The sequence below is a fragment of the Urocampus carinirostris genome, chromosome 6 (genome assembly GCF_059441175.1).
Source record: "Urocampus carinirostris isolate Australia breed hairy pipefish chromosome 6, RoL_Ucar_1.0, whole genome shotgun sequence".
Classification (NCBI taxonomy): Eukaryota; Metazoa; Chordata; class Actinopteri; order Syngnathiformes; family Syngnathidae; genus Urocampus; species Urocampus carinirostris.
Window position 1 is genome coordinate 12551289 of NC_142354.1, and position 26629 is coordinate 12577917.

Here is a 26629-nt window from a genome sequence, read left to right on the forward strand (position 1 = left end):
ATGTTCGGCTAAATAAGCAAAAATATTTACAAGGTAGTGCTTGGAGATTTACCCACATTTGAAGTTGTAACTGCGTCTGAAAATAGGGCAATAACATTTCGCAGCAATATATTTCCAAACTAAGTCGAGAAATATAATAAATAAATAAATAAATAAATAAATACAAATCTTTTAACAGATAGGCAAGATATGTATTTTTTCACTGTCTTGTGCGCCTGTTTAGGGTGGTGTTCACCCCGGGGAAAATGCGGTTTCGCAGCCTGTTAGTTTTTTTAGGAGACCTGTAGAGGGCAGCAGGCAACAAGGCTGTGGCTGGGGTGAGATGAGTCCTTTTGAAAGTTGTTGGGTGTTGACTGGGCAGAGAGCAGTCGCTGATTTTCTAGCCTCTGTTGATCATAAGATAGTCATTTCATGTTTGTATGTGGTATTTGTTTTTATTGTGAAGATTGCTGTTCTATTTTGATTATTAGACTTCTGCATAGAAGATGGCTAGTGGCTATTTTAACCTTGATTGTGTGCTTGTGCAATGTTCCCATCGTTGTCACGATTTGCTAATCATGTTGCTGTTCTTTGATTTGCACACCAGTTTTTATATCCTAGAAGTTTTTAACAAAAAGGGCTCAGGAAAGGACCCTTTGGGGGAGGTGGGGTTTTTACATCTTATGGGTTTCGTATAGTCCTCTCCTTTTCTCCTTGCAAGCTCAATATTCATTGGTGTCTTCTCTCTTCATTTTGAGTGTCTATTAAAACTTGTGTTTTTCAAGCAGTGCGCTCTAGTTTGCTAATGACTTTAAATTTAAGTCTAATAAATGGTTAGTGTGTAGCATACATTCAGAGATTCCAAGATAATCAATCCATCTATTATATGTACAGCTTATCCTCAATTAGGTCGCGGGGAGTGCTGGATCCAATCCCAGCTATCAATATTCATTGATGACTTCTCTCCTCATTTTGAGTGTGCATAAAACTTGTGTTTTTCAAGCAGTGCGCACTAGTCTCTAATGGCTTTAAATTTAAGTCAAATAAATTGTTAGTGTGTAGCATACGTTCAGAGATTCCAGGATAATCAATTCCTCCATTATCTGCACCGCTTATCCTCAGTAGGGTCACAGGGGTGCTGGAGCCAATCCTAGCTATCTACAGGCAGTGGGCAGGGGACACCCTTAACTGATTGCTCAATTTGCTCGCTCATTCACACAATTCGGACTGGCCAATTTACCTGAAATGCATGTTTTTGCCAATTATGTTGCTGTTCTTGGATTTGCACACCGGTTTTTATATCCTAGAAGATTTTAAGAAAAAGAGGGCATAGGAGAAGACCTTTTGGGGAGGTTGGGTTTTTACATCTAGTCCTCTCCTGTTCTCCTTGCAAGCTCAATATTCAATGAGTCTTCTCTTCTCATTTTGAGTGTGTATTATAACTTGTGTTTTTCAAGCAGTGTACACTAGTTTGCTAATGACTTTAAATTTAAGTCAAATAAATTGTTAATGTGTCACATACCTCCGGGGATTCCCATTACTCCTCCTCTAATAGTTTTCTCTTCTCGGTCTTCCCCAGGACGGAATCGGTGGCGGAGAAGATGCTCACCAACTGGTTCACCTTCCTGCTTTACAAGTTCCTCAAGGTAGCGCATGATCTCTCACAGCCACGGGCAAACATGTTGCGGAGTGATTCCGCTCGCAGCCGAGTCGGAAAAAAATCGGAAAATCCGGCTGAACGCGCACAGCTGCGGCGGCAGATAAGGCCGAGGCCACGGGCGGGCTCTCCTCTACCTCCTCTTGCTTTTCATCGGGTCAGCTCTCCTTCCTTTCGTGAAAAGGGACAAGCGAACGTCCATGTCCGTCTCCTCATTATTTCACAGACGGTTTTTGTTAGCCGGTTTACCTTTTGGGGAATAGAGGACGTTTTGGGGGTTTTTTGTCTTCGGTTGATCTCACTTTGAATTCCTCTTGGATGTAGATTCTGAGAGAATTACGGAGGCTTACGTTTTCATTGTCCCCCTACCTGCAGGCTGTTAGATGTTCGTGTTTTTTTAGAATTATGCTTCTGCAACAATGTGGATACATTATTGAAAAAGACGACATTGTTAGTGCTGCAGAAGGAAACGTCATTAATTTTTGGTTCATGCAATGTTCCCATTATTGAAACTTTTTGCCAATTATGTTGCTGTTCTTTGATTTGCACACCGGTTTTTATATCCGAGAAGATTTTAACAAAAAGAGGGCTCAGGAGAGGACCCTTTGGGGAAGGTGGGGTTTTTACATCTTGTGGGTTTCGTACAGTCCTCTCCTGTTCTCCTTGCAAGCTAAATATTCATTGGTTTCTTCTCTCCTTGTTTTGAGTGTCTATTAAAACTTGTGTAACCAGTTGACAATACGGACAATTATCAAAAATAAAGAGGCAATTCTAGTGACCAATTATTTAAAGGGCTTGATAATCTTTGCAAGTTCAAGTTTTAAATCAGTTTACTCCTTCATCTGCATCCACCCAACACTCCACTTTACCAGCTCATGTCATGTCACACCAAAAGTTGTCATGACCAGATTGGAAACAGGACAAATGCCAGAACCCATTCCAGCTATCTTCGGGCAGGGGACGCCCTGAACTGGTTGCCAGCCAGTCGCAGGGCACAACTCACTCGCTCATTTACACCTAGGGACAATTTGGATGCTAGCCTCTATGCGGGATATGATAAGACCCTAGTTTTCAGTAGAACCCCCAGGATACAGTATCAATCTGCTCTAAGTTTGGGATCGCAAAGTGAAATCGCTGTATAGCGGGGATATAAATCTATGGTAATGCCTAGCTAATGTGTGCCAAACCACTAGTACCTCAGACTCAAACATTAAAATAATAAGTACTACTTACTTGCAATATACATGTGTAGTATTAAGTAACATAAATGAATATACATGTGTAGGAAAAAGGACTTTTTATTTACCTTTGGTGTATCGCTGGTCCAGAATAGTATAAAATACTTCTATGTAATACATGATTATGAAAATAAATACCATTACAAATGAATATATGTTAAAGAAAAATGCAGTTTTATTTACTTTTGTCACAGCTGCCATGGCGCCCAATTGGCCGTGTGGTGCCAGTTGCAGCTTGTTGACTGATTGTCTCCCTGTCAGTATTTAAACTCTGTCCTGTCAGTCCCCTTTTGTCGGTCCGTCTACGAATCTCGTTTTTGACTTGTTTCCGATCCTGACGTTTTTGCTCTTTTATCCCGGCTACTGACCCGTTTTTTTCCGTTCCTGACACCGCCATCGCTCGCCACGGAAGTCCCACTTCCGCGTTCAAAGCAACCTGCTCCCCTCTCCGGATCGTGTGTGCAATCCTTTCCCTTCTTCCCAATAAAACTGTGAGAAACGTTGTGCGAGTGGGTCCCGTGTCCGTTGTAGTCATGACAACTTTTGGTGCGACCTGACTTGAGCCGGTAGTGTGGAGTGCTGGATGGATGCAGATGGAGGAGGAAACTGATTTAAAACTTGAACTTGCAAAGATTATCAAGCCCTTTAAATAATTTGTTACAAGAATTGCCTCTTTATTTTTGATAATTGTCCGTATTGTCAACTGCCTACAGCCATGAAACAATGCATTATTAGTTTGTTTTTTGATAATCGCATATTCAGTATTTATTGTCATTGTCAAAAAAAGACCAAATTTCATTGGGAGCATCCATTTATCCAATAGAGAAAATACAAAATCCGATGAATAAATATCCAGAATAGATATCCACAAAACCCAATAATAACCCAATATAAACAATAAAAGTGCGGACCTGGTACCCTAAAAACTTAACAACAGTGTAAGTCAATATTAAAGAGCCATCGTGTCTGATTGTCATCACATTCGCAAAGGATGAATTCATCCTGATAGGTTTATTTTATTTTTCTCTTCAAAGTCTTCATATTACATGTTTCAGTGCCATGTCTAATCATATTGCGTGGAATGTTTCACTACGTTGATATCAATGACAATCAAGACAATTCCAATTCTAAGAACTCAAAAGTCTTATGCTTGAATATAACTGTATTAAATATCTCTGACCAAATAGCACAACATTGGATGCAACAGGAATCAAACCCGGGTCGCGGCGGTGAGAACACTAGATCCTAACCACTAGAATACCTGTTGATATCAATGACAAGACAAATCTAATTCTTCTAATGGAGGAAGCGGGTAATGCGGATATACTGCAGTTCAGTTATTAATAGTGCTTCTCCCTTTAGCAGTGAACATGACGTGTAGTGGGGGAAACTGTTCATAACGAGGGGCTAAAAAAATCTTAATCCACATCGTGCTATGAAAACATCGTCAGGTAGGGACGCCTAAACCCTGGGGTCTATGAGATATCGTTCTGGATGTAGAAGTAAACATTGAGGAACATTCAAGCTAGGTAAGAAAATGTTAAAATCGAGCTAATCCATTTTAATTTGGCCAAGCCCAACGCTGAAGAATAGCTGTTCTGCGGTTTGACTTTTCTCACACAACAAATTGCTTCCTCAAGCATTTCACCACCTAGTCATTAACCTTCTTTGTACTTTCCCATCAATTGCACTTTTCTCAAATTTCTCTCTTCCTCGCACTCGCTCGTAAACCGACACATGGGAATGTCTTGTCGCTTTCAATAAGGGCCAAAGATATTGCCTAGTCCACGTGCCAATACTACTCAAAATGGATGCGCCGGTTCCTACGGGTGCTTGAAATTCTTAAAATACTTGATTTTTAATGTGTTTTCAAGTTGCTTGAATTGTGGATGAAGGTTTCGCTTTGCTGTTGCATTTCATCTTTCCTCATGAGTAACGGCAGCCGTTATTAGTTTGTATGGCATTGTCCAACAAAGGACAGGTGCCAGCTACACTTAAATTAGTGTAAAGATTACGTTTCAATTATGGACATTTATTATAGGTAATGCAAAAAAATGAAGGTGGTATTTCCCTGTGGAAAAATTGTAGTAAAGCGCTAGTCTAAGGATCAAGAGGTTCCAGGTTCGATTCCCAAATTCTCCGTGTTATGAGTTCGAAGTGCTCTTGAGCAAGACACTGAATCCCTAATGCCCTCAAAAAGCTGACGCCGCTATCGGAGTGTGAGTGTGTGTGAATGGGTAAGTGTGAAGCACATTGTAAAGTGCTATGGGAGGTGACTCGAAAAGCGCTATATAAATGCAAATGCAGACCATAGTAGGAAGAACTTCCTGCAACTGAAAATGTAAGCTCCATAATACAATCATTTTACCCAACACTTTTATGGGGAGAGAATTAGAATTGTCTTTAATGTCATTGATATCAACGTTGTGTTGTATGCAATAAGATTAGACATGGCACTCCACGGTAAAAAATGTTATAGAAAGAGAAAAAGGATAAAAGACTTCAGAATGAATAGGCTAAAAAAGCTATTATAATATAAGTTATAATAATAATGCAATGAAGAAGAAGAATGTATTGTATCAAGAGCGTAATGAAGAAAACATTCATTAATATTAGCAGCAGCAATGTTAATTCATCCATCCATCTATTATCCGTACCGCTTATCCTCAGTAGGGTCGCGGGCGTGCTGGAGCCCATCCCAGCTATCTTCGGGCAGTGGGCAGGGGACACCCTGAACTGGTTGCCAGGCAGTCGCAGGGCACACAGGGACAGACAATTCACTCTCCATTCACACCTAGGGACAATTTGGACCTGCCAATTAACCTAAAATGCATGTTTTTGGAATGTGGGAGGAAACCGGAGTGCCTGGAGGAAACCCACACAGGGAGAACATGCAAACTCCACACAGGAGGTGCGCTCTCATGACCTCAGAACTGTGCTGCACTCGCGCTAACCACTGCGTCTCCGTGAAATGAAATGATGTTAATTCAATTAGTTTTAAATTGAATGTCTGCACACGTTTTGTTCGGATCCACAAAGCAATCGCGATTAACTCAAGATCCAAAAATGTAAATCGCAGATGTATTGGTGGACCTGGGATTTCTTCTCTTAATGGCACGGAAGAAATTGAAAACTCAATTTCCAAAGTCCCTAAAAAGTGCTGGAATTTGTCCTGTTTTTGTTGTCGCAGGAGTGCGCGGGCGAGCCGCTCTTTATGCTGTACTGCGCCATGAAGCAACAAATGGAAAAGGGACCCATCGATGCCATCACGGGAGAAGCTCGCTATTCCCTCAGCGAGGACAAACTCATCAGGCAGCAGATCGACTACAAGACTTTGGTGAGTGCATCCGCTCAGGAGAAAATGTCCCCATGCGGTATTTTCCAAACGATTCGTTTGCTTGGTACAGACGCTGCACTGCGTCAACCCGGAAAACGAGAACGCTCCCGAGGTGACGGTCAAGAGTCTGAACTGCGACACGGTCACGCAGGTGAAGGAGAAGCTCCTGGACGCCGTATACAAAGGCACGCCGTACTCTCAGAGACCCAAGGCCTCGGATATGGATCTGGGTAAGCCTCGCGGGCTTTGGTTTGGGAATACGGCGGACCCCCGGGATACCACTTTAATCCATAATAGCAGGGAATGACTTTTAGCTTTAAACCCCCGGTACCCCAGATAAAAACTAAAACAAACGAGTAAATATTAAGTACTACTTATGTGTAATACTATATGAAATAACATTATATAGGAACATTACATTTTGTTTACCGTGAGCGTGACATGATTTTAACTGGTAAAGTGGAGTAAGTCTGTGGATGCAGAGGGGTGGAGGAGATGTCAGACTAAAAACAAACTGATTTGATTAATAGTAGTCCAAATCGCTGATTGGTTACTGCTGTATTCCTCAACAAGGATAAGAATATGTGTGTCTTATTCATACTTCTTAATAACCGTAAGCTTCATTTCTATGGTTCTCATGTTTTCGCTTCTCCCTTTAGCATACCTTTAAGCATTGCGATCCATAGCCACTAAATTCAAAACAAAAAAATACAATACTATATTTTTGCTCATTTTAAATATTTTATTTATTTTTTTATTCAAGAAATAATTTTATCCATTATTGTGCTCTCTGTTGTCATGTTCATTTAGATCTTCTCCTGATTTTAAACCTTTTTTCGCATATAATAACCATACTTCCAAGTGAAATCTTGTTGTTACACTGGCAGTTCATCTTCTGTACATTGTTTATTCTCAACAGCAACCGTATTTAAGAGTTTGGCCGTGCGTTATACCTGAGGATTTACGGTGTTATATAAACATATATGTGCAATAATTGATCCGTCAAAAAATATTGCTGACAAAATATCGCAAAACAATGGATATTGGATGCAATGGGAATCGAACCTGGGTCATGTGGTAACAGCACTGTATTCTAACTACTAGACCACTAGTGAGGTAGCTGACACAGAAAGGCATTAGATCTTGTCTCATCATCACACTCATTTTACTCAAGGTACCAAAGACAAAGGTTAGAGAATGGAGAAAATAGAAATTTGTTGTGAAAAATATAAATAAACGCCAAAAAGCGCAACAAGAGAAACAACTCTTTGGCATATCTGATGATAAATCAGAATTTAAAGGACATTTAAAAAATACATTGTACATTTTATGTCGGCATTGTGTTCATATTCTATCTATGTTGTCTATAGTTTATTGTAATGGTGGTTGCTTATATTCGTCAAAGTTTGTCACTTAAAGTGCTCAGTTTGAGCTGAGAAAAGTGAAACAGATCGGATACCGATCTTAAATCACTTTCTGTTTTCTCCATTCTCTAACATTTTTCTCTGGTACCATGATTAAAAATAAAGTGATAATGAGACCAATTTTTTTTGATATGCCATTTATGTCCCTCGTTGCTCAGTGGTGGCCTTAATCCCAGTCGCCACCATTGTTATGCAATTGTGGTCAGCTGTATTTTCGTCTCGTTATTAATTGCACAAATATTGGTATGCATTTCCAATATTTTCCGTACATAAGGCGCACTGGATTACAAGGCGCATATCCAAAATTCTGGCCAATTTGTGGTTTTTAAGTGTGCCTGGAAAATGCTGTAATTCCTTTCTCAAGGTCTTACCGTATAAAACTTGTATCCTCATTCCCGGTTTTGACAATTTGGCAGAATGGCGGCAAGGAAGAATGGCTCGCATCATCCTTCAGGACGAAGATGTGACCACAAAGATCGACAACGACTGGAAGAGACTCAACTCTCTTGCTCACTACCAAGTACGTCGCTGTCCAGTAAAATGAATTATCTTTGACTGCTTTACCTGTCGAGAAGTTGGAGGCTTTAATACAGGGGCTTCAGACCCGATTTAGCCTGGGGCCACTGCAAACCTAATCTGGAGGAGGCTGCGCCACATCAGCTTTTCACCAAAAAAACGCTGATGAAAATTAATAGGGAAATCAATCGATCAGGAGTCAATAAACCAAATAATAATACTGTACAGGCTATATAAACGACTGTTGCTGACAGGAAACAATATATTTTTATTTAGTTTCGTTGCCTGTTTTGACTGTTCTTTAACTTATAATAATTCAAAATGATTCAATTGGAATAATTACTATGAAATGTGCATGCAAATGACTGAAAAACAAATACATTTTCATAGAAAAAGTGACCAAAAACAATAACAAAGGAATACCAAAAACGACCAATTTATAATCAAAACAATAAACCTGCAAATGAAAAGCAACCCCACAAAAACACAGAAAACAACAAAAAATGATTTAAACGACTCCAAAAAACCCAAATCCACAAAAACAGATAAAAATAGTATAATGTTTTGGGGGGCTGTCTAAGACTAGGACCACAAAGTACTATTTCAAAATTGTGAAAATGGATTACAAAAAAAAAAAAACAACAACAATAAAAAAACAAAAAAGACTGAAAAATGACTAAAACAAAAATGAATTTGGACCAAAAAAAGCAACGAAATGAACATAAAAGGACCCAAAAATTACTTGGACCACATCCCGGCCCAACAATCTTTGTTGATTTTAAAACAGGAGTCACAAACTATCAATCCAAAAATATGAAAAAAGGAAAAACAGCTTAAAAATGAGGCAAAAAGTGACTGGGGGAAAAAAAAACGAGAATTAACCGAAAATGATTCCAAAAACACTAAAAAGCGATTTAAAAAAAAAAAAACAACTGAAAAGACGACCAAAATTCCAAATAAAAAGGACCAGACATCAACAAAATATTTTAAAAACGTAGTTGTTGTTTCTAAAACAGGAGTCACAAACTATCAACCAAAAGTCTGAAATAAAGGGAAAGCAGCTTAAAAATGAGGCAAAAAGTTTAAAACGAGAATTAACCGAAAACGATTTCAAAAACACTGAAAAGCTATTCAAAAAATTAAAAGAAACACCAGGAAAGACCAGAAAAGACGACCAAAATTCCAAATAAAGAGGACCAAAATTCAACAAAACATTTTTAAAACTTTGTTCTTGCTTTTAAAGCGGGGTCACAAACTATCGCCCCAAGAGTATCAAATTAAAGGGATAACAGTCTTAAAATGACCCAAAAAGTGATTGAAAGACAACATTTAATATATATACTTTAATTAACCGAAAATGATTCAAAAAACACTGAAAAGCGATCAAAACGAAAACACTCAAAAAGACTGGAGAAGAAACGACCATAATTAAAAAAAAACAACAACCTGTTTTAGTGTTAAGACGGGCATCACAAACTATTATGCCAAAGGTATGAAACTGAACGAAAAACACCTGAAAAATGACCCCCAAAATACGCCCCTCCCCTCAAATGACCAAAAGAGAACTGAAAAAGTAAGTAAAAAACGAACCTAACAATGAAATTCAAAGGAAAAATGACGTTTCCCAAAAAAAACAACTGAAAGGCTACAAAAAAAACGAAGTAACCCAAAAACTACTATTAAGACCACCTATAAAACGACCAAAACCACATTTAAAAAAAAACACGAGGGTGCCAGAAACAATCATCCCAAAAGTATGAAAATACACAAGAAACAACTCTAAAATGAACACAAAAGCCAACTCCAAACGTCCCCTGGTTTAAGACCCCTCCTCACATGTTTCCCCCCCCCTCGTCATCGCGCTAACCGACCGTGCTTGCTTCCAGGTGACGGACGGCTCCGTGATCGCGCTGGTGCCCAAGCAGAACTCGGCCTACAACATCTCCAACTCCTCCACCTTCACCAAATCGCTCAGCAGATACGGTACGAGAGAAGGTGTGTGTGAATGTGGGCTTCTTTTTGGTGCGTGTCTGGAAAATCCTTCGCTCTTTGCCAACACACAAACGCTCCTTCCGTTTCATCGGAGCTCAACTTGCGGAGCGTGCTCCGCCTTAGTGAATGGCAGTGTCTGAAATAACGTCTGCCCAGACGCCTGAGGCGTGCATCTTTTACGTCGGGCGTACAACTTACAAAACGTCTCCGCCCAGGTGGCCGACGCCTTTTTTAAGGGGTGGGGGGTAGAAACCCGAAAGAAAATTTAAAAAAATTAAACGTTTGCTTTATTCCGATTTCAAAATGTTCGTTCGGTTTGGAAATTTCGAATTTCGGTTTGTTTAGCAATTTGCATACTCTGCAGCCAATCAGAAGCCTGCATCGGATAGCTTCCGGACTTTCCCGAGCATTATAAGGTCGTGCATTTGCAGATCATTTTCCTAAGTAGACGCTCAGAGAACGCTAGAAAAATGGATAAGTGGTTAGGAATCAAGCCAAAACCTCAGAAGGAAGATTCAAAAGAAGCTAACAAAATGTATGACGCTACAAAACGTATACGTACATTAAAAGCATCGTGGAAAGAGGAGTTCACGTGGCTTGTAGCAGACGACACAACGCAAACATCGCATGAATGAAGATTAGTAAATACAGGTACATACTGATGGCAGATGGAAAACAGCAATGTCATGTACATGCAATAATTGTTATAAGTAGATTTATAATAAACTTAACTTTAAAGTGTTGTTCTGTTATATATTCTGATGATCAATCCTTAATACTTTGCAACAATGTTTTTTTTGAATGGGTTTCTTGCGGATGCATGCTTCTTTAGGACAGACTTGTCATCTTCATTTGCAGTTTTGCTTTCTTACAGCGGTGGGTAGAGTAGCCAAAAATTTGACTCAAGTACTTTTACCTTAAATTAATGTGACCCAGGTAGAAGTAAAAGTAGTCATCCAAATATTCACGTGAGTTAAAGTAAAAAAGTATTCAACTGAGTAACTGTAGCAACATCGTACAATTGAATTATCAAAGTCCATCCAAAAAAACAATAAAATATAATCTTATAAATCAAATCAATAAATGAAGCACATGTAGCCCTAATATGTATCTTAACCATCTCCGCAAGCAGAACAACAAGCTAGCCCATGAACTCGAACAAAGGAGACATTGCATATTGTAGCTGGTGTTGGGCTCCCTATAAAAGGGAAACAAGTTTTTGAGGTGAGGCCAGGGGTGCTCCTCCTCTCCTGTGTTTTCATATTCAGTATGGCTAAGCCACATTTTCCAGTAGTAGAATATGGTCACGTGACAAGGCTGCTACGTTTGATTGGTTAAACCGGTAGAGCCTGCCGGAGGTCTCCGTCATAATAAATGCGCCTTAGCGGAGACGGACAGACGCCTACATACTTGGAGGGGATTTATTTAAGTAGAATGAAATACAATCTAGGAGTCTTTATTGTCGTTAATAATGATGTAGTGAACATTGTTTGCAACGTCATTGGCAATTCAGGGTAAACACCTAAGAAAGACCGAAAACAGAAAAATGAGAATGTCAGGCTATTTAAAATATTTAAAAGGTAGTGCCAGGTATATTCCTCGCTAGAACGCGGTTCACTTTTCACAGTTTCGCTGCTTCAAGTGTTTCTTCATTCTTATTGGTTAAAACATCCCTGAGAGAGTATTTATTGCTAAAAACAACCTCCGGATCCTTGGAAAGTCTTAAAGGGAATTGAATTCATTATTCAAACAATAAGGCCCTCATTGGCATTAAAATTTCTTAAATCCAATATTTGAAAGTTTTAAAAGTGTGAATTATATTTATTTGAACTAAAGAAAAAATTATATTTTTTTATGCATCATAACATAAATGCTTTATGAATGTAGCATAAGAGTTCTATTGAATTAGTAATTATCTGCCAGTTTTGACTGAGCATTCAGTGATATACTGTAAACATCCTTTATATTTATTAATTTCGGTACTAAAACTTTGGAAAGTGCCATGTTTTTTTAGATGAAAAGTTTTCAACTGAACCAAAATAGGATTTTCAAATAAATCAAAATAAGCATTTGTTTAACATATCCTGTAATTCATGTGGTGTGTTTTTGTTTGTTTCAACCGTGTTTTTTTCTCAACTTGGTCTCAAATTCGATTTGAAAAGGCATTAAAAACGTCTTAAAACGTCTTGAATTAACTTGAATTAAGCTGTAGGAATCTTGTTATGGGTACAGTTTACAGTACTTTTATTTGTTGAACAAACGATTGGGACTGCAGAGTTTGTTCTTTGGTTTTAATGTATAATATATTACATTAAACCACCAGGTAGAGGGGGTTAGAAATTGGTAGAAGTTAGTTCTGAACCCCTGGTACTCCAGATAAAAACTTTCAAATATAAAAATAGTTTACAGTAAGCACTACCTATACGTAATACATGCATATATGATTAAAAAGCATGCAAATACCGTATTTTCACGACCCTAGGGTGCACTGTGTTAAAAAGTGTCGCCGTAGCTTGTTCTATATCTGTATTTAACACACATACCGCACGACAGCGCGCGGGTGCCCTCTGCTGGTTTTCGCCCGTTTTTCACTGTTTCTTCGTCCCTTGCAGAGAGCATGCTGAGAACGGCCAGCAGCCCAGACAGTTTGCGCTCTCGGACTCCGATGATCACGCCCGACTTGGAGAGCGGCACCAAACTCTGGCATCTGGTCAAGAACCACGACCACTCGGACCAGAGGGAAGGCGACCGAGGGAGCAAGATGGTCTCGGAGATTTATCTGACCCGGCTGCTGGCCACCAAGGTAAGCTGAGGGGGATCAAGGACCTTGATCTCAAAGCTGACTTCCTGTGCGTCCTCCCTGTTGACCTTTGATTGCGTTGGTCTCGGAGCTCATTAACATTGTTCATAACCTTTCCTTGAAAAAACAAAACAAAACCTGCGTGTTAATTAGCAGGTCGACCTTTGACTATCGAGTTGTTTGTTGGTGCCTGCAAACTCTCTCCTGGTGGCCTCGGGGCTATTAGGTCCGGGTCTTGACACAGTAATCATTACTCTCCAAATTCCTTCATGGCCTCAGTTGATAAGTTGTACATTTTAACCGGGAGCAAAAGCGACAACATTCACAATTGTTTTGTCCTCGGGATTCGCTGCACTTTTTTAAAAAACTTTGCGGATAAATACGTACCTTGCGGAATTCTGCCGTTAGTTTACAAAACCCTTTACACACAAACCATTAGTTAACTGCCTTTTGTTTCCTAGGTGATGATTGCTGCAATCCGAATTAATTCTTTACATGTCAATTCACAAACTAGTAAATTGTTATAGATGTTGTCATCAAGTCAATTCACTAAGTTCAACTAAAAACTGTGCTAATTTTCTCCAAAAATGTGTTCCATTGCAGCGTCTCGTGCGCTAGTAAGTGGCTTGTCAGAAGCATGGACTTACACTACATATGGATGGATACAACTGTGTCAGAAAATACATTAGAAAATATCCCAGAAATATCAACCAATACACATTAGGACTTTATGTGTACTATTTGTTGGTGTTACAATCCCCTCTGTTGTTTGCATGATAAAAATATCTCAGATTAGCGCAGAGGTAGACTCCAATGCAGAGAAGCCCAAACAGAGGCAGGTGTGCTCAAAAAAGAATGGTATTTATTAACAAAAACCATGAACTACAAATAAAACAAACCAGATCTCACGACTAGTGAAGTGTCAAAGCCAAAACCAGAAGCACAAAAAAAAAAAAAAATTGACACTGTAAAGGAGGACAGGACGGACGTGGCAATGACCCGACCCAATGTGCTGTCCAAGCAGTCATTATAAAGGGTCAGAGTAATCACAGCCAGGTTTGGGGCGATTTCGGCACACTTTCGTCCAGTTTCACAATTCCTGGAAGAAGATGGCTCACCAGATCCTAACAATATGGTTACTACTGGGTGCAAATTAAATTAATATTGGTAGTTCACCGATCCCATAACCACTTGGGTCGTTGGGGCACCAATAAGGTCCCAACTCTGGACGGTGTTCTCCATTGTTGACGATTCGTGGTCTCCGTTTGGGTCATGGTAAAGTTAACACTGGTCCATTCCTTGATGTTGTCTGCCCAGTTCTTCTTCTGTCTTTCTCTCCTCCTGCTCCCTTGGACTGTTCCCTGGGAGATGATCTTGGCCAGTCTTGATGATCTTGTGACGATACAAATGCAGTTTTTGTCTGCGCGCAGTTGACACCAGTTCTTCATAGGGGGTCCCATGTGTCCTCTGATGGTGTAGCGCACTGTTTCGTTTGTCATGTGAGATAAATAGCTGGTGCCTAGAAGTTTCCTGTAGCATCGCGTCTTCGTGGTCTGCATTTTCCTTTCCAGCTTTGATTTGATAGTCCATTTCTCGCGATCATAGAAGAAGATAGAAGTAACCAACGCTTGCATGAGTCTGATTTTTTATTTCACTGCCATGTTCTTGCCTCCCCAGATGGTTTTTAGTCTGGCAGGTGGAGCTGTGGTCTGAGCTATCCTGGCCATGTATCCTGGTTTTGTTTCCTCTACTGATAAAAACAGCTCAGAGATATTGAAATTTGGTCACAGGTTGAAGCTCTTAAGAGTTGATGGTGATATTTGTGGTAATACCTTTGGAGTTTAAGTTTTGTCTGTGCTGTTTTCTATCCCATACTGGGTTGATGCTTTTCTATCCACCGGATTGCTTGCAAAAATCGAATGAAGGCCGTAAACACTCAGTAACTACCTCTCAAACTCAGGAAACGTCCCCCAAAATTCAGTTCAACAGCCAAAGTTATGACGAGCAAGGTTTTTATTGCTGCCTGCCAAGAACGTTGAGCCGAGCGTTCCTCAGTACCTCGACTCACCCCGATACTTCCTCTCCCCTGATGTTTCCACTCATTAGCTGCGCTTTCCCATTGTTCACGATCTGCCGTTGCCGCAATCAGGGAATCATTAGCGAGGGAAAGCGGTGAGGAAACGCTGCAGTTTGTTCTGACTTAGGACATCCCCACTCTGTTGTGGGTTTAGGAACCTGATCGGAGGAAGAGTTAATGGATGAAAATGCTTTTGAAGGTTGAAGCTGATAGTAAATGAGTTGAACGTTCAAGTGTTTTTGAGGGCTGAAAATGTCAATGTTTGATGTCAAATATAACAAAAGAGAGACAGTAAAGTTTGTGAAACGGCCTTAGGTTGAACTCTCATTGGGCAGCATCTGAATGACTTAAAAGGAAATTGAACATACTGCACGTCACAGAGGAAAAGGGAAAACCTTCAAACGCCTGCCGATGACAGCTGTCCCCCGCAGCAGCACCATTAGCCACAATTTCCGCTTTACCTTTCATTCATTTCACTCTCACTGTGTATTTACCCTTTGTGTCTCGTATTCAATCCCGCTGTGATGCTCTTCTGCAGGGAACGCTCCAGAAGTTTGTGGACGACTTGTTCGAAACCATCTTCAGCACGGCCCACAGAGGCAGCGCTTTGCCGCTGGCCATTAAGTACATGTTCGACTTCCTAGACGAGCAGGCCGACAAACACTCCATCTCTGACTCGGACGTCCGCCACACTTGGAAGAGCAACTGGTGAGTTGTTGCGAAAAACACAGTCCAGCAAACACTCACGGACGTGCAAGATATGAGAAACATCAAGGGCAGGCAACAATGCAACAGCTTTTGCTTTTCGGACTGTCCTTAAATCTTGGGTACTTATTTAGAGCCTGGTGTGGGTTATGAGGAACATTTGTAGCGTCCTCTAATTTGCCTGCTTTTGTCCCCTCTGAAGGACGCTGGCATGCCGGATCTCAACAGTAGAAACTGTTTTAGATTATGCCGCTCTTCCAATAGATAGTTAAATAGCATTACACCATCTCCTCATATTTATGATCCTAGTATTTTGAGCATTTTACTTAAAATAACTGGTCAAAAATTGGGATTTCATAATCCCAAAGGTGAGAACCACCAGGAAATGTATGTGTCCAACTATTCACTTGTTCAGGTTTAGATACAAAGAAACATTCCTGGCGGAATACAGAGATGAGGAGGGTGGGGTGAGAGTGGTGCGTGAGATTGGGAATGGTGCGTTTAGTTAACTTGTGTTATTGTTGCTATTCTTATATCATAACTGTTATTATTAATAGTATTACAATTGTTGTTATATCATTGGTGTATTTGGTGGGGAAGATAAGGGGTAGGGAATATAAGTATTTTCTTCTTACCATCCGTTTTCAAACATATTATGTAACATTATTTCTTGTTGAGTTATTGTTTTTGTTCTGTTTTATATTTTGATGTTTGAATAAAGTTTTCATTCATTTATTCATTCAAAAAAGTTCAGGTTGAGCCTTACACCTAGTGCTGAAACCATCCAGGGACCTATCATAGTGAATCATGAGTATTACTAGCTGTTTTCTTTTGGCCTCGAAGATCACTACCTGTCAAAGTTGATTGTTTTGGTGACTTGAAGGTATAAAGATATTTTCAGGGGTTTTTTTTTTTTTTTTTTCAAAAGCGCTTTACAATGTGCTTCACACTTACCCATTCACACACACACTCACACACCAATAGGGAGTCAGCCATGCAAGCCGCCTACCTGCTTAGAGTAGCAAATATATGTATGAATACAGACAAATTAACGCTATTTATCTCTCTAAAAAAGTGACTAAGTCCCTTAGTCAGCGTCGGGGCAGAGAGGGATGACGTTTTATGCACATCTGGAGGAACGCGATCACCATGGTGACTGAAATGGTGTGATCTGTCACCCGAAACATCAGGCGCTGAAATTTTCTTTCAAAGTTAATGCGTAGGTTTAGTGCTCTTGCAATAACATTTAATTTTGCAAGCAAAGTGCCCTTGTGTTTATTGAAAGTATTGTTAAGATATTGGAGGTATCACAAATGCAGGAAAAAAACACAGAAGTGCTTGAAAATGCATCCTTTCACAAAAAGACCTTTTTCTCAGAAATGTTCTTGGAAAGGAGTATTTTCAAGAAATGCTGTTATAGTGGCTTGTGAGTATTATCAGGTATTTCCTTTGGGCCTCACACGAGGCACCAATATACTGTATGTAAAGGTTGACTAGGTCAGGGCAATTAAAGGTACAAAAACATTTTGGGGGTTTGCAGCCAATTCTTAAAATTCCAGGCCACAGAGCGCGCTTTGTCAAAAGCTGCTTGGGCAAATTTAAAGACTCAACTCTGATTTTGTGCAATCCGCAATGAAGTCGCAGGCTAAAACTGTGATAAATGTATTCGATAGCTATTTCTTACATTTAAAAAAATAAGTGGGGAAATGTCTAGACAGAAAAGTAACACATTGTGCCACGGTTAAGACATTCGTTTGCGAACTCACAACTAGTGCGTTAATCAATATTGATTAAATTGGCATTAACATATACCCACGATGGCCGACACCTTTGAGACCATCCACCTCACAAAAAACAGAAGCTGCATCGTATTGTAAGCTGCAGTGTTAAAAATGTTGAGTACAGTGGTGGGCTAACTAAGGCACACGAGCCACATGCGGCCTATCAGGCATAAATATCCGGCCCGCCAAACAAAAATGGTTAAAATATAACCGCACTATATTTTCAATAGTAAATTAAGTTGTAGTAATAAATAAATAATTGTTTTGGGGTTTTTTTGTCCTCATTGTCCCTTTGTGTGTCTACAATAAAAAATACTACTACTAACAATCAGATTTGTGCCTAAAAACAACAACCTGATATATTATTTTGATTTCATTATGAGAAGAAAACAATACTCTATAAAAACTACACAAATACTACGGTAATACTATAATACAAAAATACTATAATATAATAATGCTACTACAGAAATGTTACAACAGAAATACTACAACCATAGTAATTTTATAAAAGTATTACTATGGAAAAACTGCAATAATACTACAGAATTACTACACAAATACTACAATGGAAATAGTTTGAAAATACTACAAAATGCCACTAGAGTAATACTACAAAACAAAAATACCACTGCAGAAACACTGCAAAGGCGTTACTACAAAAATATTAGTACAGGAAAAACTAAAAAAATACGACAGTAATACTATAATACAAAAATACTAAAATATAATAATGCTACTACAGAAATGTAACACAAATACTACAATAATACAACTATAATATATTTTTTAAAAGTATTACTATGGAAATAATACTACAGAATAACTACACAAATACTATTAGGGAAATACTTTGAAAATACTTGTATACTAAATACTACAAAATGCCACTACAGTAATACTACAAAACAAAAATACCACTACAGAAATACTGCAAAGGCATTACCACAAAATTAATAGTACAGAAATACTACAAAAAACGACAGATGTACTTCAAAAATTGTACATTGGAAATACGACCCAAATTGAACTATGGAAATACTACAGAAATACCGCAAAAATACAAAAAAATACAACACCAGTAAAGCTACAAAAATAAATCTCAAATGTAGTGTTTAAAAGAAGAACCTAATGTATTATGCTGCTTTAATTGTGAGCTTTTTGACCAATTTGATGAAACTAATCTATTTCAAAAGGAATTCCTCATGCCATGAGGCTCTTTAACTCCAGCCGAGAGGAGTAAAAGCCCACACTAAACCCCACACCCACATTTGCATATTACCCTATTTTATTACAGTATGTATTTTTTGTAGCATTATCTTTTATTTTATTATTTTATTTTCAGCACAAAGATACTGCTTGAAGTGTGAACATCACTACGGGGATGAATAAAGTATCCATCTATCTTATAACATGTATTTTTCTGCATTTCTATTTATTCATCAACGGGGAAAAAAAACAGGTTTCCAGGATCAGCCCGTTAGCCAAATGTATTACCCCAATGCGACCCCCGAAAAATAATTGCCCACCTCTTGATTCAGGGGATGATCAGTTCTACTTGAAATTGATCAGAAGTCTTGATCAAAAGCACTAAACCATCGTCTTGAAAATATTTTTTTAGACAAGAGCGTATTTGGACGCGAGAAGCAGGTCGCTCTGAACGCGGAAGTTGGACTTCCTTGGCGAGCAATGGGAATGGAAAATACGGGTCAGTAGCCAGGATAGAAGAGCAAAAACGTGGTCGGAGTCGAAAGCCAGGAGAGGAGAGTAGACGCGGTCGAGATCAAAAACGGATCGTTATTCAGGACAGGAGAACAGACGTGGTCGAGATCAAAACAGGTCGTAATTTGGGACGGGAGAGCAGACGTGGCCGAGATCAAAACAGATAGTAGCGGTAGACAAACAGGAGCCAAAATGGGACAGGCGAAAAAGGGCTTGTCGTGTAAAAACAGAGATTCGCAGACGGACCATCAAAAGGGGACTGACACGACCGAGTTTAATTACTGACAGGGTGCCAATCCGTCAACATGCCGCAGCTGGCGCCACACGGGCGCGGCCAATCGGGCGACATGGCAACCGTGACAGTTTTACGTAAGTCGAATGGTCGAAAGTAGGGGAGCATCTGTACAAAAAAAATGGTATTTTTATTGTCAGAGTCTACAGAGACTTAAGTACAGCCGTCATCCTGTCCCCCTCCTAATTCAGGAGATGATCAGTTGTATTTGAAATTGATCGGAAGTCTTGCTCAAAAGCACTAAACGGTCTTCTTGAAAATATTTTTGGAGACAAGAGCGTATTTGTAACATTTTTGTGCTCGGCCTTTGCAGCCTCCCCCTGCGTTTTTGGGTGAACGTGATCAAGAACCCGCAGTTTGTTTTCGACATCCACAAGAACAGCATCACGGACGCCTGCTTGTCGGTGGTGGCCCAGACCTTCATGGACTCCTGTTCCACCTCCGAGCACAAACTCGGGAAGGACTCGCCTTCTAACAAGCTGCTTTACGCGAAAGACATCCCCAACTACAAGAACTGGGTGGAGAGGTGAGTCCTGAGCCTACTCGGATGAGACTTGAGGACTCACGCGGTTTTGGTATCCCCCCCTCAGGTACTACTCGGACATCTCCAGGATGTCGGCCATCAGCGACCAGGACATGAGTGCCTACCTGGCGGAGCAGTCGCGACTGCACGCTAACCAGTTCAACAGCATGTCCGCTCTGCACGAGATCTATTCCTACATCGTCAAGTATAAGGACGAGGTGAGGGAGCGTCACGGGGGGGTCATACATTCCATTTGCCGGGGGTGGTGTGAAACAGGATGTTTTTTTAAATTTTAGTCGTTTCTTCGATAGTCTTTTCGAGTGCTTTTTTTTTATTGCTATTCAGTGTTTTTAGAATCATTTTCGGGGTTCAGAAATATGTTTTTCTTCTACGCAAATTAAGAAAAAATAAGAATAATTAAGAATTCATAAATACTTGGGGATTACAGTAAGACCTCGGTTATCGCGGTTAATGGGGAACAAAACCACCCGCGATAAGTGAAAATCCTCGAAGTAGCGACGCCCCTTCAAAAAGAAAAAAAAATCTCATCTCATCTCATTATCTGCACCGCTTATCCTTAATTTTTGCGAGCGAGCCCCTAACCCGCGGCGCGGGTACTTTTGGGCGCGATACGCACGACACCGCGACGGCCTGTCGTAAGCGCAGCAGACTGCGCGTTCACGCGAGGGGGGGAGGATTTTGTACGGGAGTCAGATTTGGGCACAACACCTGCGCGCGGTTTTGGTGCGGCTTCCGCTTCACCGCCGTAATGCATAATAGTCTTTGAGATCCCGTCAGCAAACACGAGCTTTAACGAGCACCGTGCTAAGCCGGGAAGGCTCTCGACTTACTCTGGCCGTACTGAGTGTACGGGTAGCCCACGGCTGCCACTGCTGGGTCCACGCGGCTTCTGCTTCCTGCCCCCTAACCCCCACAGGTCCCCCCTACCCCTTCCTCCCCATCGAGAGCCGTGTAGCGCCATGTAGAGCCATCGCGGCCCGAGCGGGAGACTGGTGACTTTTTCATCCACGTTAACAAACGCATTTTGTAGAATACGATCGCGCTCTATTGTTTAAATAAACGCATTATATAGACTACGATCGCCTAATTATTTTAATTAGCTCGCTTTATGGTTTCAATAAGCGTATTGTATAGAATACGATCGCTTTTGTCGGAAGCGCAGCAGAATGCGCGTTCAGGCGAGGGGGGGAGGATTTGGGCACAACACCGGGAAACGAGAACGGCGCGCCCTTTAAAAAAAATTAAAAATAAAAATAAAAAATTACCATTACAGACCGCCAAGCTCTGAATCCGCAAACGTCGAACCGCGAAGTAGCGAGGTCTCACTGTAAGACAAATAAATCTGTCATTCCAGCAAAAAAACTGCAAAAAATAAAGGCAGTGCAAAAATAAAGGCAGTGCATCACAGACATTTTCCGCGACGCATTATCTTCACATATTGCTGCGGGCAGAGATCAGCAGAGTGTACATCTTCTAGCAATAGAATAGAATAGAATTTACTTTTATTGTCATTCTTTGTAAAAATGCAGACACAACGAAATGTCGATACACCTGACCCGTACAGTTAAACTGTAGCGAGCCGATGCAGCCGCAGCCATACAGGGCGCAGCCATTTTAGTCATTAGGTGACCAAACCCCCCAGCGCAGTTTCGTCAGGCCTGGTGGCTCCTCTTTGCAATTTTATCCACCCAAACATGAACTGCACTCGTGCAGCTGCAATACATTATGCCCGATTTCAAATTTCTGCAAACCGGGACCAGCTGGGCGTGGCAGCTTTTTATTTTTTTATCCTTTTTTCCACCTAAAAACAACTGAACACGGGTGGCTGCGATCCATTATTTCCAGTGGCATATTGACTCGAGCTGGGCTGGGATCACCCTTTTGTAGGTCCTGGCGACTTGTTTGCCGTTATTTTCACCTAATATTCTCTGCACTCATGCAGCTGCAATCCATTTCCCCTTTTGGGATATTACTGCGGTCAGGAGCCCGGGAGACATCACTTTTGTGATTTATAGCAGCTCTTTTTTTCAGTTATTTTCGCCCAAAATGAACTGCACTCATGCAGCGGCATCCATTATCCCCAATCCCAAATGGCAAACAAGTGGGTACTGGCAGAAGGCACTCACGTCGAGTGACATGAAATTCAGAGGCAATGTTATCCCCGGTCGGCCTGCCTGAAATAAACGACCCTATTTTTGCTGCAATCCGTTATCCCCGGTCGACTATTCCTATGTACAGGGGCAGGCCGAGCATATTTTTTGTCCGTCCAAGCGCTGAAGCATGCCATCGCGGCCTGCCCTAAATAAACAACCCTATTTTGGCTGCGATCCATTATCCCTGGTCGACTATTGCTAAGAGCAAGGGCAGGCTGAGCACATGTTTGTCTGTCCAAGCGTCTGAAACATGCCATCGTGGCCCGCGTAAAATAAATGAGCCTACTTTGGCCGCCATCTATTATCCCCAGTCAACTATTGCTATGTACAGGGGTAGGCCTCTCACTTTTTTGTCTGTTCAAGCGACTAAAGCATGCCATTGCAGCCTGCCCTAAATAAACGACCCTTATTTTGGCTGCGAACCATTATCCCTGGTCGACTATCGCGAAGAGCAGGGGCAGGCTGAGCACATTTTTGTCTGTCCAAACGTCTGAAAGATGCCATCGTGGCCCGCCTAAAATAAACTAGCCTACTTTGGCCGCAATCCATTATCCCTGGTTGACTGTTGCTGAAAGTGTGGGCTGCTCCCTCTTTTCGTTTCAGATCCTGTCAGCGCTGGAGCGGGACGAGCAGGCGAGGAGGCAGCGTCTGCGGAGCAAACTGGAGCAGGTCATCGACACAATGGCCCTGAGCAGCTGAGAATTGCCGCCGTCCCTCCGCAAAAACTGCTAAAGTATCCACGCGGGACCGAGCGGGTATCGGGGTTCGTGAGTGAGAGGGGACTTCTTCACACGTGCCCTCGCCCCCCAGAGCCTTTTTTTTTGCTTCTTTTGGATGCTTTGGGAAAAAAAGACTCCAAGCTCCCGTGCACAACGGAGAGAAGCGTCCCGTGTCCTGTCCTGATCTTGGCTTTTTTGTTTTTGTAAAGATGTAATCAACTGCCCACTCTCCTGATCTTTGGCCACTTGTATTACTGCTGAATTTGCACAATTTACAGAAACGCTACAAAGAAGGAAGAATATATAGATGTTATATAGAAATCATACCGTTTTTAAAGAGGAGGGAAAGAGAGCCTGCGGTTTTTCTTCCCTTTTTTTTGGGGTTTTAATCGGTCAAAATCTAACGCAAAATCTCATGAAGTGCAAGGAAAAACACCAAGAAAACGAACAAAAAAAAAGTGTTTTGTGCCATGTTTTCTTTGAATGTTGTTTGGTGCAAAAACATTTTGTTAGATGGAATGTGCTAGCGTATGATTTTATTTTTTTCTAAATGCCTCGTGACTGAAATGAATCTCAAGTTCACCGGGAGAAAAAAAAAACGTGACATTGGGTAGTTGTGGGATTGAGTTCTGCCAGGACAAAAAATGTGGGCGCTTGAAGGTCCGCTTTGGTCCATTTAGCTCAGGGGTCACTAACAAGGGGCTCGCAGGCACCAGGTAGCACCCTAAGAACGCTTGAGTAGCTTGCGAAACATTTCGAGATCATTGAGATTTTCTAAGAAATGTCATTTTTAACTCATGTTTTAGCTGATGACTGAACCTATTTTGCTTTTAATCCAACCTGGTAATAGCATAGTAAAACTAGAATGGCTGTGCGGAACTAAAGCATGACCCACGTAGAGACGCAAAACTATTTTGGGCCGGCATTTCCCTTTTTGGAACAAGTTGCTGAGTCAGCAAAACCCAAATTGCCAAGTTAGCTTTTTTTGGGCAGTTTTCACATTTGGGGTGACAACCTACCCGTCTGCCTGTTCAAGATGGTGTTGATATATGATGTCGTTCTGGCCTGGGAGTGTGATTTGTCTCTGGGAAAAGATGCCAGTAGACAAAACTCAAAGTGCTTTTTGGCAATTTTGAGGCATTTTTCACATCTAGGGTAACCAACCTGGCTTCTTGTGAAATATGCTGGTCTTAAATTTAAACTCCTTTTCCTAAAGTGGACAGACACACAAACATATAAATAGATTCCACAGGTGATAAACATACAATAGACCTCCAGGATATGACTAATCTGTTCAGAGGTGGTCATCGCAAAGTGGAAATGCCATATAGTGGGTGATATAAAACCTGTGATAGATAGCTAATGTGTTCGGAACCGTTTTTACTTCTTCCTTGGACGCGTCTTGGGAACCAGAGCGAAATAAATATAGTACCACAAAATCCAGTTTTCCAACTTGCAAAGGTTTTATGAAGCGCACGAGATTTTAAAATAAAGGGACAGGAAGGCATCGTGGGAGGTAGTTCACCCAGTAGCGTATCGCCATTTTCACGATGCCGTGACGCAAACCAATAGTAGACAGGAATCTTAAAAAGCTCATACACATAAACGCTGATACATTGTATATATATTTTTGTTACATGAATTATTTGTTTCTGGTGTCGTATAGTGGGGGAAATGCTGTAAAGAGGGTCCCGTAAAAACATTTTATTCTGCAAGAAAGTGAAAATGTCGTATCCTGGGGTTTTACTGCAGCTCTCAAAATTGTTGGTGACCCCTGATCTAGCAAAGGCTTTTTAAAACAACTCCAGACACTGAAGTCCGCTTTTTTGCAGACTTCCTGGTGCGAAATCCAGTTTCTTTCCATTTTTTTTGCCTGCCCAAAACCAAACTGTGGTCTTTGTGATGTTTTCATTTGTGAAATACTTTCTGTTGATTTTGTAATCAAATTGACTCCCGAACTTGTAAATTGTACATTCGATGGTACGCCGAAACAAAAAAAAAACCAAACAAAAAAAAAAAAAGACTTCAGTTTGCCTGAAGGTAAAAAATACTTGATGGGACCTCAATGGCGGTCCAAACAACAATGAGCATCTGTGTCTTTGTGATGGAAACGTGACTTGCTGCTTTACATTTTGGATCATTTTCACCTTTTGAACGCTGATCATAGATGCTGTGGCTCTACTGGTTCTCCAACCGCTTTGTTTACACGTGTCGGACCTTCAACTGGATGCATTTTACCACTACAGAATTTACTTCCCCCGCTAGCGTCGACCGAGAATTACAAGAACAGGTTTCCCTGTATGTGATTATATAAATCCTGGGCTCATTTTCTCTCAGGTTCGGCTAGAGTTTTTATCGTACTTTTTTTGTCCTCCGTTGAAATATCCGACTTTTAGGGAAAACCGACATCGAAATCGTCCAATCAGCTTTTGTCTTTTCCCAATCGAGCAGATGAGGTCATGTGACGAAGGAATGCTCCGTTTTTCCTTTTTCAGACTCTGAAGCGATTGTCCCACACCAGTTTGCAGGTGAATATTCATTGTGTAAATATTCTGTTGTTTCCTACTTTGCAGATTTACTACTTGTACATAAACACGCATCAAGGAGAGATTAAACATTTTTTGCTAAATAAAAGTGTCTTGGTTTTTGAATGACCATGCAAAGAAGGCTCAGAGGAACTTCCTTTTTTTAAAGCTTTGTGTCATGAAACCAGAACAGGATCAGGACCCAAACGCGTAAGGTTCTCACACAAGCCTTTTATTTTACGGGAAATGGGGAGTCATACACGTCAGGCAGCCGGTCTGGCGTGGAAAGACATGAAGCCAGGATAGATAATGAAACAAGATATCGAAAAGAAACAGGACGAACAAGACGGGAACGAAAACTGGAGAGAATAATAAACAGGACAAAAAAAGACAGCCTGGAATGTCAAAAAAAACACGTAAGGGGTTAGTATGGCGAAAGAAACATGTAAGGGGTTAGTATGTTGAAAAAGTCGAAAAAACATAAGGAGTTAGTATGTCGAAAAAGTGGAAAATATCACGTAAGGGGTTAGAATGTCGATAAAAACACGTAAGGGGTTAATATGTCGAAAAAGTCGAAAACAACACGCAAGGGGTTAGTGTGTCAAAAAAGTAAAAAAAAACACGTTGGGGGTTAGTATGTCGAAAAAGTCAAGAAAACCACCTAAGGGGTTAGTATGTCGAAAATTTTGAAAAGAACCACGTAAGGGGTTAGTATGTTCGTAAGTTGCTTCAGTGCTATATTTTTATGTTTTAAGCTTTATATAAGTATGTTAAAGTCATGTATAAGTAACCGTTATTGTTTTGTACTAAAAATAAACATTTTATAAAATAATATGCTCTATAAAAGATAGTTAAGTTGATCTTACTTTTGGAAGATGCGCTTCAAGAGTGTTAAAAAGTGGCCGAAAAAAGCGTTCCGACCATTTTCTCAACCGCATCAAGCTCTCTTATTCCACTTTCCTTTCAAATGAAACGGCTCGCCTCTTCTTTACACTTTACATCGACCATATTGAATGGAAGCACGGGATATTAAACAATAAAAACTTCAAAGTTCTTAGTGCGCTGGAGATACAGTACAGAATGTCTACACACGAAGTAGGAAGAGGAAGCCAGATTTCTTCTCCGGGGTGGTTTCTGGGTGAGCTCTCACAGCGCCACTTGGAAAGAA

General features: G+C 40.7%; 1 protein-coding gene across 2 annotated transcripts in view; it reads left to right on the forward strand.

Annotated features, from left to right (window-relative positions):
- plxna1b (plexin A1b) overlaps positions 1–25570 on the forward strand; it is a 321328-nt gene extending 295758 nt beyond the window's left edge. The window contains exons 23-32 of one of the 2 annotated variants that reach the window (XM_088337907.1): positions 1559–1625; positions 6065–6211; positions 6282–6441; positions 8052–8155; positions 10038–10146; positions 12756–12946; positions 15559–15728; positions 19834–20046; positions 20111–20261; positions 22821–25570. In XM_088337907.1, the coding sequence (XP_088194033.1) occupies positions 1559–1625; positions 6065–6211; positions 6282–6441; positions 8052–8155; positions 10038–10146; positions 12756–12946; positions 15559–15728; positions 19834–20046; positions 20111–20261; positions 22821–22916 (1408 nt within the window). In that variant the 3' untranslated portion in view covers positions 22917–25570. The remainder of the gene's footprint in view (positions 1–1558; positions 1626–6064; positions 6212–6281; positions 6442–8051; positions 8156–10037; positions 10147–12755; positions 12947–15558; positions 15729–19833; positions 20047–20110; positions 20262–22820) is intronic. The other variant, XM_088337908.1, reaches the window with a different exon arrangement.
- Positions 25571–26629: the final 1059 nt, after the last annotated feature.